This window comes from Seriola lalandi, unplaced genomic scaffold (assembly GCF_002814215.2).
Source record: "Seriola lalandi dorsalis isolate HSWRI2012SDOR001 ecotype SW California unplaced genomic scaffold, Sedor1 jcf7180002054559, whole genome shotgun sequence".
In the NCBI taxonomy this organism is placed as follows: Eukaryota; Metazoa; Chordata; class Actinopteri; order Carangiformes; family Carangidae; genus Seriola; species Seriola lalandi.
This window is the reverse complement of record NW_019525112.1, coordinates 1,452,563-1,473,241: the sequence shown is the minus strand read 5'-3', so window position 1 is coordinate 1,473,241 and position 20,679 is coordinate 1,452,563. Positions and strand designations below refer to the sequence as shown.

General features: G+C 40.2%; 2 protein-coding genes across 2 annotated transcripts; one reads left to right on the top strand and one right to left on the bottom strand.

Moving 5' to 3' along the window:
- Positions 1-5,100: 5,100 nt before the first annotated feature.
- Positions 5,101-6,514, bottom strand: LOC111662186 (NAD(P)H dehydrogenase [quinone] 1-like). Its single transcript, XM_023415966.1, has 6 exons — positions 6,454-6,514; positions 6,150-6,314; positions 5,923-6,053; positions 5,726-5,839; positions 5,546-5,647; positions 5,101-5,468 (listed from the first exon to the last, which is right to left on the bottom strand). Exons 1-6 carry the CDS (start codon positions 6,455-6,457, stop codon positions 5,169-5,171), a joined length of 816 nt encoding a protein of 271 aa, XP_023271734.1. The 5' UTR covers positions 6,458-6,514; the 3' UTR covers positions 5,101-5,168.
- Positions 6,515-16,959: 10,445 nt separating this feature from the next.
- Positions 16,960-17,840, top strand: LOC111662064 (helix-loop-helix protein 2-like). The gene has a single exon (XM_023415810.2). The coding sequence runs from the start codon at positions 16,983-16,985 to the stop codon at positions 17,319-17,321; it is 339 nt and encodes a 112-aa protein (XP_023271578.1). The 5' UTR covers positions 16,960-16,982; the 3' UTR covers positions 17,322-17,840.
- Positions 17,841-20,679: the final 2,839 nt, after the last annotated feature.

Below are 20,679 nucleotides of genomic sequence, written 5' to 3'. Positions count from 1 at the left end.
TCTGTGGGAACCTATCTACTTACCGCAAGAAAAGCTTGATTTAAGAGGGTACTGTGATTGGTCTAGTTTAGGGGGATGATTGTGCTCAGATGTCAGAGTGAATTCCTCAGTTTCATAATGATGGGGGACATACAATGGACACTCTGTGATACGAAGGTAAAGGGGGCAGTTGGAGCCTAAGTTAAAGCATAAAAGTAAACGCCGGTAGTTCTTCATTACAAACCTTTCCTGCTGCCAATCTTAATATAACTGCCCCGAACTGTGCCTCTCTTTCTTCATGTATATGCACACATGGACTTACTAACACACACGGGCCAAGTTTGACAAGCTGTGGTTTGCGGTGAGATGTAATTGATTGGATTTTAATGAAGCCCCTGAAAGAGTGAGAGGATGGATGATAAAAATAATTTGCCTCATTTCTCAGCCAGCCTCTTTTTCACCTGAATTTTACCAGCTCTCTCTTTCCCTGCCTGTTTTGGGTCATAGTGTTTAATGGCAGGCCTGTTGTTAACCCTGTGACATCTGGTGGAAACACAAGGACCCATTTACGGCCTAATCAAAACACCCAAAAGTCAACAAAGAACAATCAGTCACATCTGGCTCAGCACTGCATTCTTAACTCAGATTTCACCTCATTTTAAAGAATCAAGTCTTAATGTTGTTTGTGTTTGTCATATTTGCATTTTGAACTTTATTCCAATCCTTTAAAAGGTAAATGTAAGTTTGTTTCATCGCTGAATGTGGTTTCTTGCCATGTAGTGGTGGTGGTGGTAACAGTCACATGCCAAGAGCTTTAGCCATTGTTGGTTTACGAGACAAAGAGGTTATAATACGCCCTGTGATCAGTGGTACTTCGCCATCCTCTCAAGATGAATTGAGGGCACACTGAATGCTACAGTGATGCTAAATTCAGTAGAGAAGAGGTGACAGAAATAGGAGCAAAACAAGAGTTAACATTGGCCTCACTTGTCAGTGTTGGAAACAAGGAATAAAGTTTGATGCTGAACTCATAACATTTCTTCCAGAATTGTAAGTAAACAGCTGTTAATGTTAACATTGGCTATGCAGCGATAGCAAAAACATAGTCATAGCAACTTTAAAGGGAATAGTTTGACATTTTGGTGAATTTGTTGATTCACCACTTAAATGAGATGATTAATACCACTTTAACATCTGTATAGTAAATATTAAGCTATTCCTGGTAGCCAGTAAGCTTATCTTAGCATAAACAACGTAAACAGAAAGTAAGCCTGGCTCTTTCCGAATGTAACAAAATCAGCCAAACAAGACATTATGATTTGCAGCGTGGATCGAAACGCAGGCGCAGACTATCACTTAAGCTGAAAGAAGAGGATTAATAAAAAGGGTAGGGAGGAATGAGTGTGGAATGAGTGCGGAGGTAGCTGGCTGAGGCAGTGGGCAGGAGGGCGGTGCAGAATGGCCGGACCGGCTGGGCAGGGTGGGTGGATGAATGGGGGAGAATGGCGTGGGCTGACTGGAGGTAGCAGGTGGTCGTGGGTTGGAGAGCATGCAAGCAAGCAGAGAGGCGGTTGAGTTAAGAGATAATGATTAGCTAAGGAAACAACAGAAGGAAACAATTCACCGAGAACACTAAAGAGGCCCGAAGCGATGACTACGACCATAGCAGAAACAACGATGTGGCGACAAGTGAGAGAAGAGTCAGAGTAGATATACTGCAGGATGATGAGCTTGATGAAAAGCAGGTGTGTGTGATCAACAGGGAACCGGGAGCCAGGAGAGTCAGGGAGGGAGCGCCACGCCCACACCACACAGACACAGACACAGACACAGACACAGATACAGAGAGACAGACAAGGCAGCACAGGAGACACAGGGGAAAGGGGGGAACACAAGGAAACACAAAGGAAACCCAGAGGCATGGCAGTGGCCGTGACACAGCACATCTAAGGCTCACTAATTAATACCTTACATCTTGTTTCTTTAATCTGTGTGAGTCCCAAAATGTAAAAACATCATTTTGTTGTTTTACAGAAGATTATGTGTCTGACTAGTCATTCACTGGCCTGAAGGAGTTGGCAGGTTCCCACTGGAGACTCCAGGAAGTTACTGTGCCTGAACAAAGGATTGTTCCGCACTTAACCACCTGTAATACCACAGCGTTTCATTTTTTCCTTTTGTTTTTTGTTCAGATTAAACAAACAAGTTGTAATGTGTTCATTAATGAGCCTTAAACGTCCTGTTTGGTGGATTTTGTTACTTGAACAAAGCCATGCTAAATGTTGCTCTCTGTTTCCATTCATTATGCTAAACTAAGCAAACCTCCTGCTACCAAACAGATACAAGGCTGGTGTCAATCTTATAGAAGTTTTAGCAACAAAGTACTTGTTCCAAAATGTGAAACTATTCTTTAATACAATCTTAGCTTGATGTTAATTTAAAACAAACTCCTTGCACTGTGTGTTTGGTGAAAAGCTGGAGTTCACTCAGACTTCAGGCTTACTCTAAACGTTTTGTTGCTATTTTTTATCTGAATAAATGTGTGTATTTGAGCCTAAAACAGGACTGCGCTTCCGGAGACTCTGTTCCATGCCTGGTATAAGACGGTGCCCACTTCCTCCCATTGAGCCAGCCAAAAATGGATTTCCCTGCGGCCAGGGTGGGAGAGCTGGGATGGACAATGGGAGAGCAGGATGGACACCCGATCAGATAGGGTATAACCCTTTCATACATAAACACTCAATGCCCACCACTGCAGCGATTCTAACTCCAACACTATGGGTCCCTGTCTGAGACAATGATGCATGAAAGCACTCCTTAAACCCTTCAAACTGATAATGGTAAAGATTTAATCATGTTGCCGTGGAGATCTATTGATACAGAGTCAGTGTAATTACGAGGATGAAGTAAATAAGCGCATAAAAGTTCACACATTTCAAACACTTAACGCTTCTGTCATTTCTCAAGGCACAATTTAATCACACTGTCATCTACGACTCCTCTCATGTTGTAAGAGAGTGTTTAGCTGTGAGGCCCCATGTAATATTAGACTGCAGAAATGAAATGCCATAACCAGCTCAGTGGGTAACTCACTAAGCTTCTTCTGTTTTATGACAGGAAAAAAAAAAAAAAAAATGGAAACGATCTGAACATGCTGCAGAGACAGGTGATTATGAAACTGGACCTGACTCCACACAAACAAACACACTTGTGACCTTGTGAAACCTCAGCTGTGAAATATGTACACTGTCAAGTTCCTACATGTCACAGGCAGTGGTCTGGACATAAGAGTGCAAGGCCATTTCCTTAAGTGTGCCCCCGAACCCCCACCCCCACCCCACTCCTGCCTCCATCTCATTTCCTCCATACCCAAACAAAAGCTGCTTCTCTGGGAAAAGAGCTCGGCCACTTGCGTTTCTGTGTAGAGCACGAACCTGCATGCAAGCAGACTCTGGTCGCCAGCTTGTCTGTATACAAAGTAGAGAACTCTTCAGGTCAAACCAAGCAGCATGTGGGGACATTTGTTTGATTTGTTCAAAATAACAAGTCCAAAACAAAGTGCTCAAGAGGACATTAACTCAGCTCACCCAAACACGAGGGTTAAAACTTCCACAAGAATCAGCAAGAGATGAAGCATTTATTGCACAGGCAGAGCCAAAAGAGCTGTGTTCATCACCACCCTCCAGCTTTGATCTGGCTGCTGGGTAGGAGTGGTTTACCCAGGTGGGTTCCCGCTGTCAGAACAAGCTCCTTGTTTAGCATGTTTCTCATGGACCGCAGGCTTCAGCTAGAATCCCTTCTCCCCATCAAAGAGGGAGTAAAGGAAAAGGGGCGTTTCTCCCGAGAGACCCAGCAGATCTAAGGAGTCAGAACCATATCATTCTGGATATGGAACAAAGAGGATACCAATTTTTTTCTACTTGGGGGTCAGTGGAAGCAAGCTGTGAACACAACACTGACCTCTTAAAAGTTGATATAGCAAACTTGTAAACAGTTGCTTATTTACACATCCTGCAGTTTGGAACACCATTAGCATTCATTTGCGGTTGTGTTTCTGGCCAACTGTTTTTGGTTGCTACCACCTCCTGAGGGAAATGTTTTTTTTAGCTGTGAAATGCTCCACTATTTTCCACCAGTTTGTTTGGTGCTGAGCAGGTAGTGTATGATGGGTTTTTCCACTTCAAAACAAAAATGACACCTTGCAGTGAGAGTTAACCAAAACACTAAAGCTGTGTGTCAGCCAAGCAATGAGCTGAAACTCGCTATAGGCCTTAGTCGCAACAGGAGCTGCATATTTGGGTGATAATTCTCTGCAGGATCATCACTAAGAGCAACTGCGCTTAGTGCTATTGTCATGGTACATTATGAATTAGATTATAGCTGCTTTAATATAGTAATGAATGCACTACACATAAGATTAATGTGCAGCATTAAGACAGATTAAGACCATTAAAATGTGAGTAACTTGGAGAAGCAGGAATTTTCACAATGTCAGAGTTGGATCCAAGTTGGGGGGGGGGCAGCTGATACATTGATATCATCTGTGCATAAATGTGAAGTCTGAAATCAGGATGACTGGTCTTATTTAAAAAGAACACCCAAAGTCTTGGAACAAAATTGAGGGGAGAACCCCCCCCACCACCACACACCTTGAAAGTGTTTACTTTAAAACCAAGCTGAAAATTTAATCAGTCCAGCACAGCAGAAAATTTCTTGGCTCTCAGTTTAGAGACACAATGCTGTAGCGTCATCTACGCATCAGTGAAATATTTGCTAATAAGATCACAGCAGAAGCTTGGAAATGGACAACATGTGGTGTAATACTTGCCACTTGTGCAGAAAACAGCCTATAAAATACTTGTTGCCAGCATGTAACCGTCAGTGTATGTCTCCATTAAAGCAGGACACAAGTCCAACAACCATGCAGTGGTTAATGCATTACACGCAAGACTGTAGAAGACGAGTGAAATATTGTACAAATGCTGACCATAAGTCTTTTTCCATGACGATTACCTGGCTGTGCCTTCTGTATATTTACAACTCAGTAGGAACCATTGGTCCAGCCCTTCATCAGGGAATAACCAGCAAGAAACTAACCAAGACCGTATGCATTACAAGAACTCAGAATATTAAAGTCAGATTTATTGTAATTGAAGACAGGTATGACACTAAATGGAGCCCTGCATTTTTCAGACTCCACATTTCATCTGGTTGTTTGGTGGCAGTCGTTTTCCCAGGTGGATCCCCACTGTAAGTCCAAACTCCTTGGTGGCATTTTTCTCATGGACCTCAGGCTTCAGCTGGAAACCCTTCTCCACGTCAAAGCAGTCCATGGGAGTAAAGGTAAGCGGCTCTTCTCCCAGGAGAAGAGGCAGCCGTTTACGCCATTCCTCCAGCATGGTGCTGCGAGCCTGAGAGGCAACGTGAGATGGAGCCCAGAAGATCTGAGGGGCCAGAACCTGGAAGCCACAGTAGTGCAGAATACCGTTCTGAAGAGAGAAATAGTGTTAGTTATTGGTCAAATTAGTGGGTGTTTGATTCAGTTCATTCATGCAGAAAAATATACCTGCAGTGGCCACAGTGTGACATTCATGTCTCCATTGATGCCAGTTGCACTGAACATGGACTCATGAGAACCAGTGGTGAAGGACAACACGGTTTTCTTGTCCTGTGCAGAAAAGTCAAGAAATTGAGTTGGGAGTTGAGCTTTAGACTAGTAATGCAGACCTCTTGCTTGATCCCTTACCTTGAAGATTCCATGGCTGTATCGCTTATCATGTGAATAGGCAAAGCCCAGAGTGAGTACCCGGTCAAACCAGCCCTTCAGGATTGCAGGAAGAGAGAACCAGTACATGGGGAACTGAGAAAAGCGAAGATGTTAAAATTAGTTTTAGTAAGAGCTTAGGGCTTAGCACAAACACATTACTGCCACTCAGGCTCTACCTGAAAGATGATTAGGTCTGCTTCAGTGACTTTACGTTGTTCTTCAGTGATGTCAGCAGAAAGTTTCCCTTCCTCCCACGCCAGTTTTGTCTCCTCTGCGTAACGAAAGTGTTCCGCATTCTTAGGTTCCCCTGCAGCAACAAAATAAAGAGTTTCCTGTAGTGCTGAAGAGCAATCTAAAAAAAAAAAGGTATGACATTTTTAATGTCTGTAGGAAATGTATATACCAGTGATGTCTTCAGCAGTAGCAGTGGCTTTAAACTTCATTGCATACAGGTCAGATACTTCCACCGTGCACCCCTGAGCAGTTAGAACTTTTACTGCAGCATCTTTGGCTGCAGCGCTGAATGAGCCAGCGCTCTGATGGGCGTACACAATCAACACTTTCTTCGCTGCCAAGACAAAAATTGCAGATTTGAAAATGTTATCATCGGACACAGTGAAAGCCAAACCCAAATGTGTGATATTCAATCTTAATCAGAGAATCTAATAAACACTCCCAAACTTTTCAACAACTCCAAAGAAACTCACCCATTTTCAACTCCTCAAAAAGCAGTTTAACCCACTGCAGAACTCAAGATGCTGCTTTTATACACCAGGCCTTGTTGCTCATTTGCACTCTCACAGGTGCTGTCAGTCAGCAATCAAGATCATTAACCAATCAGCAGGCGATGTAGGAGTATCTCTCAGGACTTTTTTTTTTTACTGACTCTGGAAAGCATTTTTAAACAGGGAGTGGAATTTATGTCCCACTAAAAGCCAAGACTATGTAGATTTTATCAGTGAAGCAGCTGCTGATTTAGCCACTTTTAAACACAGGGTAAATTTACCATAGTACTCTTGCACATGCATCTCCTACTAGTAATGTATGTCTTCCTATTTTAGCCTGGCCAGAAAGAGAAAGAGTCAATGTTTGCCCGGGCCTGGGTTTTTGTGTCCATTCTATATTATGTGTGTGGGTATTTGAGAGCATGCGTGTCAGTCTTTTTCCCCTGTCTACAAGATGTTTAAAAATTGTGTGCCACTCCTTGTGTCTTCAAACCACATCCAAGCAAATGTGGTTGAGTGATCCTCTCACTCTGCTGTTACTGGTTTTCATCTCTGTTTGCCTTTACATTACTTTCCTCTAAAGAAACAGTTGCCTGCGGTTGACTCCGCTCACGAATGTTTCCCCCGTAAAAGAAAATAGTCTCAGCAATGGGCATCAAAGGCAGACATGGGCTGGCACACATCTGGGACCAAAATCAGTCCTAAGTACCATCTATGCAGGCACTGTGAGGGGGTGGGTGGTGAAGGTGGTGGTGGTGGTGGTGGTGGTGGGGGTGAACAACTGCTTCACATTAGTACATAGGCACACATGCATGCAAAGACACCACATGAGTGAGACATATGGATACGCTTTGTCATCTGTCTTTCCTCCCATTGTCTCTCCTTTTTCTCAGTCATTGAGATTGATTTGAGTTTTAAGGGTTTGCAGGTATTTGTCAAACCACCCCATGGACTGTTCAAATTTAAAATCATGAGAATCATGAGGCATTCTGGTGTTTATGAGGCCGGCTCTTTTCATCTCTGGGGCCTCTCTATTTTTTACACCATCACCACACACGTATGTTGGTGTTCACTGCGCCTCACACCGAGCCGCTGGCTGCATTCCCTCTGTTGTGACAGGAAGGGATCATGTGTTTTTTTGCTGGGAGGTACGTTTTCATGGATTGTGATGTATTGAGCTACATGATCCCAGGCTGTTTTGTTGCAACATTGTGTGCTGTGCTCAATAGTATGTTTCACACTTTCTTCCACATGTGTCAGGTATTTGACGTGTGCTTTCTCGAGGCCTGGTTCACAGGTTTCATTCAGGCCTCCTGGTTTTTGATGCACAACATAAAAGGAACATCTGCAGGCCATCTTTAGGATTCCCTTTACAGTACCAATAACAGGCAAATTATAGCATACATAGGGGTATAAAAAAGGTACAGGCACAAAATTACAGAGGATTTCAGGATGTTTTACTTCATAGTAAATTCTGGTTAATTATATTAAAATATAACCTACAGTGCCATCATGTGGCCAAGCTGAGAACATACAGCAATTTTGCCCTCTATGTCTTGCCACACTTTAAATAAAAATGCTCAAACATAAATAAGTTGCAACACCATCCAGATGCTAGAAAAGTAAAATAAGATTTGATTATTTATTGTAAATGTTACAAGGACCAAACACCATCCTGTCTATGGATGGATTAACAAACTGGTTCAATCAGCCTGTGCATATTCTCATTTGTCTAGTTCATAGTATCCTAAAGGAGTTTTAAATCGAAAAAAACAACTGGACTTGATTATTTGTCTGGGAAGACGTTTCACCTCTCATCCAAGAGGCTTCATCAATTCATGTACGCATCAGGACCAGTCCCAGCCTGTGTCCTTTAGGAAACTGGTTCAAGTTCTGTCATACTGAGTGTCTGAGTTGAGTAAGGTTACCACATCTGGTCCAGTAATTATTCATATCATACTTTTGTTGATTTGTTTTTCCTACAGTTGCAGAGCATATATTACAGCTGCAGAACAAACAAACAAGTTTGGCAGTAGCAACAATTAGTTTACTAGAAGAAAATGTTACCTGCATCACTGGTGCCCTATGATGATTCACTATGTTTATCCAGTAGTTTGTGTCTCTTTTACGACAGGATTTAGACAATATCCTTTTCATGTATTGCACAAACAGAATCGTGAAGTTCAGGTGAGGACAATTTTTTTAACATAACATAACATTTTGAATATCTATCTGTACATACTATATTGCTATACTATATTATTTATTTATCTTTTGTAAATTTTTAATATTTGATTTTCTCATTTTGAATTTCTTTTGTGCTGTCCACTTGGCTGCTGTAACACTGCGAATTTCCCCCCTACAGGACTAATAAAGGACTATCTTATCTTATCTTATCTTATCTTATCTTATCTTATCTTATCTTATCTCATCTTATCTATTTGATTAAAATGTCTTTGGAAAAGAGGAAGAACTGCAATGGGGTGGGCTGGGAGCACCTTTTTTTGTATTTGTGCTTTGGACCTCATCGTCCCATACTCTCATTGCCATCCTTTTATTTACCACTAAATGGCGATAGTAGCTGGGTTCTCCTCCAGTCAAGAGATTAATTTGATTCAGTTTATGGTTTAATCACAGTTTGTGAATATCTGCCAGAGTGCTGGGTGGTTAAGGCCAAAGTGAGTAATGGCCATCCAGATGGTGAGTCATGAATTATGCTATATACTGGCAGAACAGAGTCATTGTAAAGCATGCAAACTGCAACCTTTAACAGATTAATGTCACTGATCTAATCACTGAGATGACTATAAGTAAACAGAGCACCAGGGTTTACTGTACTTCTTGATACTTTTGGCAGACTCTCGGCACTGCTGCTTGGCAGGGGTACAGATCATAAGTAATTGAAAACATGGCAGCCAGAGGAAGCTGAAGTCTTGCAGAGGCCTCTTTAAAAATTGTGGGTATCTTGCAGAGCAGGGCTCTTTCCCAATTGATCAAACGCATAAGGTTTCTCTGGATAACGGAGAGTACTTTTCACATACGTGTTATCACTACTTGATGGTAAATTTATTATCAACATTGGACAAGATAAATCATGTGTGACTGAGATGAAAAAAATAACCTGTGTACTATGAGTATTTCCTTGACGTACAAGTCCACCAGAGAGCAGCTTACACCAGTTGCCTCACTTGCAGTGAGGACATCACCATCTGTCTTCACTTTGACTTGGTAGCAGCTGCACCATTGTTGGATATTCATACAGCATTTGGAGTTGGAGGATGTAATAAAAGTTTGTGATTGGTTAAATATTATATTCATATCAGGCAAGAGCTCCGTTTTATAAAGTTATATCAAACAGCTGCTTCTGTGGTTTCCACTCTCAATCCAAAAGCTGCTGTTGTGATTTTCTAATGAAACAGAAGTGGCCACAAGTAGGAACATCTGGTGTGTCCTTAAAGACTTGAGCGTGTTGTTGAGTCAGTGTTGACAGTGCAACAGAGAGCGCTAACAAGCAAGAGTCTGTCATTTGTACGCATATTCATTCAAAGTGTTGCCGTAAACACACATATCTAATCATCTGCTACATCTGATATATATTAGATATTTTGATTATCACCTGAAAAACTGAGTCAACTCTTTTATCCTCTGACTGTTTTTACTTTTTCAAAAACCATGTACATGTACATATATATATATATATATATATATATATATATATATATAAATGTACTGTATATATATCTTACAACAGGCATTATAGGCGTCATATAATAATAAAAATTATAATAATAATATTAACATCTCACAATGCCTTGTGTATTATCAAAGACAGTCTGTGCATATTACATTTTAGAATTACTTCTGACAGAAGTAGTTTGCATTCCTGGTTGGTATAGACCAAGTCCTCAGCTCCATTATAAAGGTACAATAAGTATTTGCTATTGCTATCAACTGTAATTCTGATTTTCCTGGCAACAGATGGTCCTGAAATAAGGAAAGGTTCTTGCCTCCTGTTGCAAGTAAACAAAAAAGAAAGCAAAGAGAAGAGGAAATGAAGCCAAATTGACATTGTGCATTTTCAAAATAGATATAAATAAAGAATCTGTATAAAAGTGCAGACACGACCTTGTGACTTCGATCACTTTGTGTCTTCTATCTTGCCATTACTTTTCTCTTTCACTCTTTCAGGTTAAATGTGATTTTCAATGCTCCCTGCCATTTGCATTTTTTACATTTTGTTGAGTTTGAAAATTCTTATATATTTTAACTGCTATACTTCAGTGGACCAACAAATGCAACATAATCTTTTTTCTCTCTCTTCTGTCGTCATCAGGATAACAAGTCATTATATGTTTGTCAGCCAAGTAGGGTTTCCTGAGCCGTAACCCCTGAAGGCAACACCATAAAGTGATGTTCACTGAACTGTGATAGCATCTAGCAGTGAAACACTGTATTATTAATAGACTGAATGATAGACAGACCTTGTGCATATTTATTCAATGTTACAACACAAGCGCGTACTGAGATAAGAGTCACTGCTTCCAGAGTAAAAGCTCTGAGAGAAGTGAGAATCTCCGTCTTTACCTCTGTCACATTAACGTGTCTTACAGCTCTCCACTGTCCATTATTTGCCCCCTGAGGAGCTAGAAACAGGTGTTCTCGGTATTGTCTGTCTCACTGAAGTGGTTGAAAAGAAGTCCTGTTTAAGTAAACAACAAACTGAAGTTGCTGTTTTTAAGTTTGAAGGAGACAATTCTTAAACTTTAACTCGCATTAAACATCACACAGGCATTTCCCAGGTGTAATTGTCAGGTGTGCAGCAAATCCATCCACTCTGCTTTTCCATTTAAGCTTCTCTGTATCAATTATATTTAGTTAAGGGTCTGTTTAGTGCCTCATCCTCCTCCTCAGAGTTGTTCTTTCAGTTTCAGACAGTTGGGAATTTTGTGCATCGGCCTGAAAGCAAAACGGAATCAAGTGCCAGATTGGAATGAAAGCTGTATTTAATAAAGTTGTTTGTTTTGTTGTCAATAAACAGAAGACGGGGGGACAGCTCCATTGAATTAAATCAGGACATTGCTCTTCACTTTACTTGATTAACAGTTTTTCCTTAGGCCTATACTTCCCATACTTAAACGTTTCCTGAAAAGAAATAAGGAGACTCTATTCATAGGGAAAGGTTAGAAAACTGTTCGCTCTTATGTGTTGATTTTAAAAACACTCTTCAAAAGAACTGCTCCATTTAAAAAGTTTATATTTATTAATCATTAATGTATAGTTGTAAAATGTATTCCTTCATATACAGTATGTTTTGAGATTGGCTTGCCAGTAGATAAATTGCATAATGTGGGTTTAACTGACCTGCTGTACACAGATTAAAAGATCCCATATTATGTTGGCTGGAATAAATCAATTGGAAGTGTAACAACCAGAAGTCTGTCAAATAAAGTTACTACACACTTATTAACTAACTTTTCTGTGACCTGTAATGAAATGGACAGTTAACCAAACTAAAGGGACTATATACGTGACACATTATATACAACTAGATGATGTTGAGGTGTCAATAAGTAGCAATGTGTTTAAAGTAATGGGACTTTTTTTTCATGCCACAGACCATAGCTTTCATAACAAACCAGTTCATGGTTTGGTAATTCTATCTTCATATATAATCCTCATGTGTCACCCTAAAATCACACACTGTAAATGCAAATGTTGAAGTAGTTTAATTTTAATTTGATCCCTTCCTCAGTCGTCCTTTCTGTCTGGTTACCATCTGCTGTCATATTTTGTTTCTGCTGATTTGGAATCAGATATCTAATCAATCAGCTTTGTCACCATGGTTACAGCGGTGAGGAGGAAGAGGGGAGTGGAGGAAGGAAAGAGAGGTGAGACCATACTGCTGCATTTCTCAAGGCTTTTAGCACAACTTCCAAAAGAAGAAGAAAAGAATGAAGAATCGACTTTATCCTCTTTAATTCATTATTGAAGGAAGATGAAGCACTTCAGAGAAATAATGTCAATAACAAAAGCCTTCATCACAAATTACACTTCCATGAATAATGCATTTGTTGGGGAAAAAAAAGATGGGCAAGAATTGACTGATTGTTTCAGGGCTGCAATAATTATTTTTCATTGTTTATTAAGCTGGTGATTTTTTCCCCCGATCAATCAACCATTGATTTTTTAAAATGAAAAGAAAATACTGAAGAAATACATATCACGAGTTCCCAGAACCCCAGGTGACGTTATCCAGTTTGTTTTATCAAATCAAGGGTCCAAAGACAAAAAGTTACTCAATTCAAAATGATATAAACAGAGAAAAACAGCAAATCTTCACTTTCAAGAAGCTGCAACCAGACAATATTTATCATTTTGTGCTTAATGTTAAATCATTAAACCAAATTGATGAATTTTCTGACTGATAGATTATCGACTAAGATAAGAACCCTGGGAAGATGGGTTCAAAATGAAAGTCATCTTATTTAACACACACACACACACAAGTGCATGCATGAACAGACGAGGAGGAGGAGATGAAAATGTAAGGCTTGTGGCTCTGGCCTTTAAACAGATGGTGTCCAGACTGAGACCGATGAGGGAGAGAGGGAGGAGAGGACACAAGAGAGACTATGTGGAGAGTGGCACAAGGCAAAGAACTGAAATTAGAGATTCTGCTGAAATCACATGGTTACTGCTGTTCAGGGGTCCAATTTTACACACACACACAGCTAAGACAGCATGCTTTTTGTATAACTAAATTTAAATATTTCAAATGCAGGTGGGAAAGAACATTAGAACAGATTAGGTCATTTGGTTGATCTCTAAATCATCTTGGCATTGCTTGAATGTTAGGCATGGCCAGGTGTTTAATGTAGACACCCAGTTAATCTCTAATAACCCGTAGAGTTAAAATTCTGACAGAATGGATGAGTGGATCGGGCATCACATAATCATCGAGCCTCCTTTTGAGGTGGGCTGCAGTCAAATGAAAGGTAGATAAATAAAGTAGCAAAAGAAGAATAAATACTGTTTATTTCTTACTCTTTGTTGCCATGGTTTCCTGTAAGTCACAGTGACTCGTCGATCCAAACTTTGTCTCTTTGAATGCCGATGCGCATGGTGATCAGGATGGAGGATGAATAAACGAAGGCCATTAAACATATATCCAATCCAACAAAACGTTTTATTCTCTCTTAATTAAACATGAAAAGAAGGAAGACACACATGGGCTCCAGGTTCTGAAAGGATAATAAAGATCAAAAAACTAATTAAAGAAATAACGATGAAGAAGCTTCTCAAAGACAAACAAATTGAAGGAGTAACACACTTCTTACCAGAAACTGCCACTCCATGTGAAGGTGAAAAAACAGTGAATAAATGGAGTGAAGCCCTTAAATAGTCTTGTCGTGCCCAGTTGAACTCTATCAGGTAAATGAGGGGTGGAGGGAGAGAAAACAAGAGCCAATCAGTGATAAGGAAAGGAAAGGAAGTGAGGTAGGTGAAGAAAGGAAGAGGAAAATCAAAGAAAATAGGGATCTTTACAACATAATACTTGCAGCAGAAGGGCAGAATTGACATTATATAGATGATATACTTCTTATATATGATCTATTTACTGATTTATGTGATTTGTTTGATAAAACCACCCGACAGAAAACAACACCACAACAGGAGACAATGGCTTTGGCCTGTAACAGTACAACCCTTTGTCTTGGTCTCATGGTCCGCTCCGTTCTTGTTTTTGGTTTAGATTTTTTTTTTTTTCTTTTTTGAATGATGTCTGTTCTGCAATTACTGCAGACAGCTGGGTTACAGCGAAACACACACTACAGCCACTACACACACACACACACACACACTCATGACCATGTCAACATCACACCCTCCAACCCTCAAGAGACTGACCGTGTCTTTCATTATATACCACGGAGCAAAGCTTTTCTCTGTAGCTCTCCCCTGAGTATTTTAAGCCGGGATGTTTCTTTTTTTTCTAATTGTTGTACCCACTCTTTTAAAATGTGCAGTGTATATGATGTTGATAGTTTAACAGTAAATCTGATGTTATATTCAGTGGAAATGAAACAGCTACATTAGGCCTAAACAGACTGAGGAAAAGCAAAGTAAAGGAGACATTTCCTGCCCTCGAATCCATCAGGTCATCACTTAGAAAGATACTCAAATATTCATGTTTACTAACACAACTATTTTGAGAAATCATCCTCATCACATTATGTGTCTTTCCTCCAGTGATGAGCAGTGTATCCAGGCCATTTCCCAGTTGACAAGAAAGAAATGGTCACATGGTGGTTTGGAGAGAATGATAATGATGTTAGCCATATGCCAAGGCCTTCTCAATAATCACACATGATCCCAACTGAGCATTTATGGTGCCATTTCTGACAGCGTCTGAGGAAACATTTTCCACCATCGGCACAGAGGTGGAGGCCCATCGGTGATTTACTCACAATGATTATGTTAGTAATGATTAGCACTGACATTTCCCTCTTAGAGATGAGCAGATCAAAATGCCAGAGCCACAAGGCTACTCCTACCACATCTGACCACACACAACAGACTACAAACACACAAACTCATCCACAATATTAGGCTGTATACTATTCTATATTTCAAATAGCTTTCATGGCAAAAGATAGAGAAACCTTTATTAAAGTTGGTGTCCATCTTTTTTTATTCTTGTTTGGATAAATGAGCTATTTTAAAGTTCAGCTCTCAATTCATTTTCAACACAGACTGCCTATCCCTTCCCAATCTCCTAACCCGGTGCCTCTATCACCACTGGGCCTATTAAAGTGCTGCAAATGGCAGAGCATGTGGTGAAATTTTACAGCTTATGATCAAACCAAGTGCTATCCACAGGCCCACTCACCCCTCTTAAAAGCCTGTCTTGTCACCAGCCCCAGGTCCACCAGCACCGATATGACCCAATCTTCCTTGACTTGAAGGCTTTTAATGAAGTCTTTTAATGGGTAGACCACAGAAGATGTTTCAGTCTTACCCCGATGGAGGCTTTTTTTCTTTCTTTTTTTTTGTTTCTGAGATGAGACTTTAAAACAAATTTTACAAAATTTTCTTTCTATTTAGACACAGGTGCACACTTGACCTTACACAAGTGAAATCTTGGAAAACATGGCGTCAGTGTTAGCAGTTTCATGTCACGTGGATTTTACTCAAATGACTTTCATCGACAACACAGAGTGAAACGTTTGCACAAACAAATCTGACAGTGAACGTCTCTCCTGAATAAAAGTGAAAGAAGGGAGAGGTTTGGACAAATAAACACCCTCTTATTATCCCGCCTTTTATGGAGAGATGTGCGGGGGTGGGGGAGAGGGGGGGTCTTATCTTGCGCACATCCAGGCAAAGGTTTGATGAAAGAAACAGACAGAGCAACAAACCAGACTGTCTCTCACACTGAAGGAGGAGATGCGTATTAGACACCATGATGGACAGGGATGAGGACGAGCCGGACTGCATGTCTACTTCACCCGAAGTCAAACCTAACCCCACGTCCTGTTCGCAGCTCTTTAACTCGACTTAAACGAATCAAAACCAGGGACAGCATGGAGGCTAATGGGGAGAAAACTTTACCCACCTGCGCTGACTGTTTACTAACGAAGCTTTATGTGACATTTTGAATCAGCTGCATCTGGTTCTTTGAATGAGCAAGGTAAGTTCAAATTTTAATGTTGTTCACTAATAGTGATTCCGCTCAGGCTCAGCTGATCGCAGAACTAAGATTGTTTAAAACTTTAAAAAGGCAACTCGTGTAAGAACCATGATGAAATTGAAACACAAAAAGAATAGAGAATTGACCTTCCTAGCTTCTCCGTCTGATCCCTGATAAATAACAAGTTTAACGCAGAAAAGAAATACGGTAGCCTATAAGTTACATCAATAAGAATGTTTTCCTTAAAACAAATAAAGAAACGCTTCCATCAATTTCCAGTGTTAATTATTTTTACAAGGCAGAATATATTCTGTTTTCTACCGCATATTGATTCGACTTTTCAATTGTTTTAACTGAACAAAACAGAATTTAAAATATTTATTATTTTACTAAATGACTCGATAGTGCACCTGCTGTTTGATTTTGTGGTTAGGAAATTGTTTCAGCACCTCGGACAGCGCCGGTGGCTGAGTAACAGTCACGAAGTCCTGTCACAAGGGGGCAGCACGAGTCCCTCATATTTTAGGGCTCTTTGTCCCATAAATGTTTTTCAACTTGGCCAAGAAAGAATAGAAATATGACAACTAAAAAAAGCGACAACCACAGATGTAACGAACAGAAAGAATCACATTATTGCTAAAATAGGCTAATAAAGGCTAACTGTAAGTCTAGCCTACTACAAAGCTAATTCTAGTTCCTAGTTCTTGGTACTTTATCATAAAGTTACAACAGAAGTCAAAACAAAACATCACAACAACAGTATTTCAACTAACTTCTGCTGTTGTTCTCAGGACATTTGCAGCTTGAGGACAGGAGCACGATGCTCAGTCCTGACCGGCCCGAGCCCGAGCTGTGCTGGGGACAAACAGACACAGAGACCCCGTTGGACGATGCTCAGTGTGGCTCCATGTCAGCCGAGCCCGTGCACGTGCCCGCCCTCAGCAGGGAGGAGAAGAGGCGGAGGAGGCGCGCGACGGCTAAATATCGATCCGCGCACGCCACCAGGGAGCGGATCCGTGTAGTGGCCTTCAACTTGGCCTTCGCAGAGTTGAGAAAACTGCTCCCAACGATCCCACCGGACAAAAAGTTGTCCAAGATTGAGATCCTGCGACTCGCGATTTGTTACATCTCCTACCTCAACCACGTGCTGGATGTTTAGGCTGTAACGTGGTGCCCAGCTGGAGGAAGGACAGAGGCAAAATTACTATCTGATAACAGCCAGGAAGGATATTGATCCAGGATTTGAGAAACACCCTGTATGTGAGGGGTTAAAGGTCATGTTAAACTGGTGGAGTTCCCCCGAACACTGACACACTGTAGCCTGCTGCAAATCCTGTGGTTGTTATGGGAATATCACATTGACTTGTCACCTTGGGAAACAGCAGCAGCCTGCAGCACTGCTGTAGGCTTGCGGTCATGGAAAGGATGGAGAGAATGTGAATTATTTCTGAGAGCTGCTGTATGATATTTATGTTTCCAAACTACTAAAACATTTCAGTGCTTGACCTTGTACGCCTTGTCTTTAGTCTGCTGGCCTCTATGTTGTGACTTGGATTCCTGTTTGCACCAATTTGTAAATATATTTATTTCAAATAGTCAAGTATTCTTTTGTGCGCTTTTGCTATGTGGGATTGAGCTGCAGCTGAATTTGCATTCAAAATCCATATGTTGGAAATAAACTGTGACAGCTTAAAATGTTTAAGAACCCTGTTTATTGCTGTTATATAACAATATCTCCGAAGCCATTAGGTTTTGGTTTTGCAGAGGCTGATTTCAAGGCCTTTTTAGATTTCATCTTAAAATGTGTCTTCTAAAAGCATTTTTATTTGAGATTTTTATTTTTATTTATTTACTTATTTGTTGAGGGCTTTAGCTTTTGCTTGGGGGAGGGTTTTTCTCCCTCTGGATGGGGCAGGTGTTTCACCAGACAAACCACAACATCCATATGATGGCCGTTGCCATCCATCTGCCTCCTCTCTGGGGGCACACACACACACACAGACACATACACACACAGACATACGCACACACACACACGCACACACACAGACATACGCACACACACACAAGCACACACATGCACACATACAAATAAGACATTAATGTGAACGAAGAAGAAGAAGAATCCAGGTCATGGTATCTCTTAGAACCACGGGACATTATATTTTAGGTTCTGTGTCTCTTAAAGCTTTATTTTATGTTAGTGTGTGGCAGTAACAGGCCAAATACACATTTTAGAATTGTTTCCAACACTGGCTATACTATCGTACTGTCAGCAGCAAACAGTAAAAGTCTATTTCTAAATACAAGTGGGACAGAACAGAGAAACTACAATCATATCTAAAGTTTTGGTTCAGTGTTTTCTGGATTAAGGTGAAAATGTTTTGTGTAAGATATGAATGTAGCAGCACCACAACAAGGGTAACCTTGTAAGGGAACCTGCTGTTAAAGCTTTTTTTAATTATCTTCAACAATGTTTAGCACAACTGGCCTACTTTCTTTATCATTTCATTTAGTTAAAATAGATCATACATAATTTATAGTAAAATAAAAAGAATAAATAAATCATTGAACATTTGAGGTTTTCCTCAGTGTTTTGACATACTGCCCTGTCTTTCCACATCACCAAAAGATGCCTTTTATATCGTATGAGATCAGGCTGTGAATGTGAAGTCCCGTTTGTCTCCTTGCCTTTTATCTCCATTAGTCAGAGGCTGTCTGCGCTATTTCTCTCGTCCCTTTATGCGAGTCTCTGCGGTGTAATGTGGCCCAGGGGGCTCTGGGTATTGTTCATGTCCACTCCAGCAGTAAGAGTGACAGCCTTTTGTCTACACACTGCACATTACACACACTACACACTGATCTACTCACTGAGTATGTTAGGGAATAGAAGGAGAGACGCCGAACCTAACATCATATTTTAAGATAAATGGGGCAGGGAATGTTATTAGGCCCATACATAGCTTTTTATTTTTAGCCAATATGGGTAAAATACTAAAACTTCACTGGAACTGTGGGCTATTTAAGTCTGCCTACAGCTCTTTTTTACACCATAGTGTCTGGAAATTATTGAATTTTTTCTTTAAGTTAAATTTACTTTCATGTGTGAACAGGTTCGGAGCTGTGGTTTGATGTTTTTCTGGACATTCCTTCTCTAAACGTCCTTCCTGCAGATATAATCTTCAATTGGGAAAAGACTCGTAAGACAGTGTTTGGAAGGAGCAACACTGCCCTCTGATGGAGTTTCATAGAGGGAAATCTAACTGTAAAAAGTTCATATCCACTTCTTTTATATGCTTGGTATATATTTTGAAAGGAGTGTTGCTTGTATGGACATATGTATCTGTATCATGACAGTATTTTTTTTTTCTTTTTTGCACAAGATCTTTACTTGATTTCACCTGGCGTCACAGGTGCCATAACTGATTAAGCCTATTTTCTGTGTGTGTGCCTTGATTAATTGAAAAAGCTGCTTTATTTGCATTGAGTTACTGTTCTTCAATCATATCACATCAGCTTTATCAGCAAATGTATTGTCATTCAATTGCAGGTGTTCAAATTTAGAAAGAAGTGCCCGGACAGAACAGCTGAATTTGTTTTGAGGTCAAGAAGAAACTTTAAAACTCAACACTTCTATATTGTGTATTACTGATGTTATCGTTGCTGTCGCCTTTGTTGTTGTTCTTGATGCTGACAGTAAATAAAATGTTGCAAACATTTCTTGAACTTTTTTTTTTCTTGCAGCCTGTTACCACTGTGGCATTTCTTGTATATTCTCTCTCTTATATTCTTATGCTGGCATATGTGGCCCTATTGTATGTGTGTGTGTGTGTGTGTGGTAATAAGATTACACAAAAAATAATTCAGGAATATGGACCTTCATTATTTCAGATTCAGCTGAAATAATGAAGATCTTAAAACTAGATTTTCACACATAATCAGATATTTATGTAAGACCCCTCTTAGAGTCCTTATCTGTGAACATGGGGCTTTTGGGGCCCCTGGGAGTTGCCTGGTTGGTAATCCAGCCTCAACCGTTTTTCACAAGCATACCTGATGATTTCAGTATAGGTTAGTGGAATGATTGTGGGTGGATATTTTTGGATATTTCTTTGATCTTATTATGTAATGAAAAACCACAGGCTTTTATATGTCTTTGCATGATAATAAGTGTTTGACAAGGTATTTCAGCAAATAAAGTTTGATAAAGTTCAAATTCTTAAAAACGCATTTACTCCCTTTCCCTTGTTGAAAAATTGAGTAGGTTTTGTGATTGTGCAGGACAATCAAATATTTTTCATGTCAGAAGTTTAACTGTTGGACACAAGATAACTGTTTCACTGTGTAGGTGCACTGAAGGCTCCGAGTTTCCACATCACACCCTCTGTAAGTTTCACACTGGACCAGTGGCTTCTAAACCAGTGATGTAATGTCAGAAAAATCAAAGGCAGATTCAAGGTGCATATAGGGAAACTCCCCTCTTTCTGCAGATGCATGTGAAAACAGCCTTCTATGCA

What these genes read in the sequence shown, in the direction of transcription:
- LOC111662186 (XM_023415966.1), bottom strand. An exon ending in ACAGCCATGGAATCTTCAAG is followed by an intron (nt 5,648 to 5,725) that starts GTAAGGGATCAA and finishes TTTTCTGCACAG; the next exon opens with GACAAGAAAACCGTGTTGTC. An exon ending in TCACACTGTGGCCACTGCAG is followed by an intron (nt 5,469 to 5,545) that starts GTATATTTTTCT and finishes TTCTCTCTTCAG; the next exon opens with AACGGTATTCTGCACTACTG.
- LOC111662064 (XM_023415810.2), top strand. Translation starts at nt 16,983, where the DNA reads ATGCTCAGTCCTGACCGGCCCGAGCCCGAGCTGTGCTGGGGACAAACA.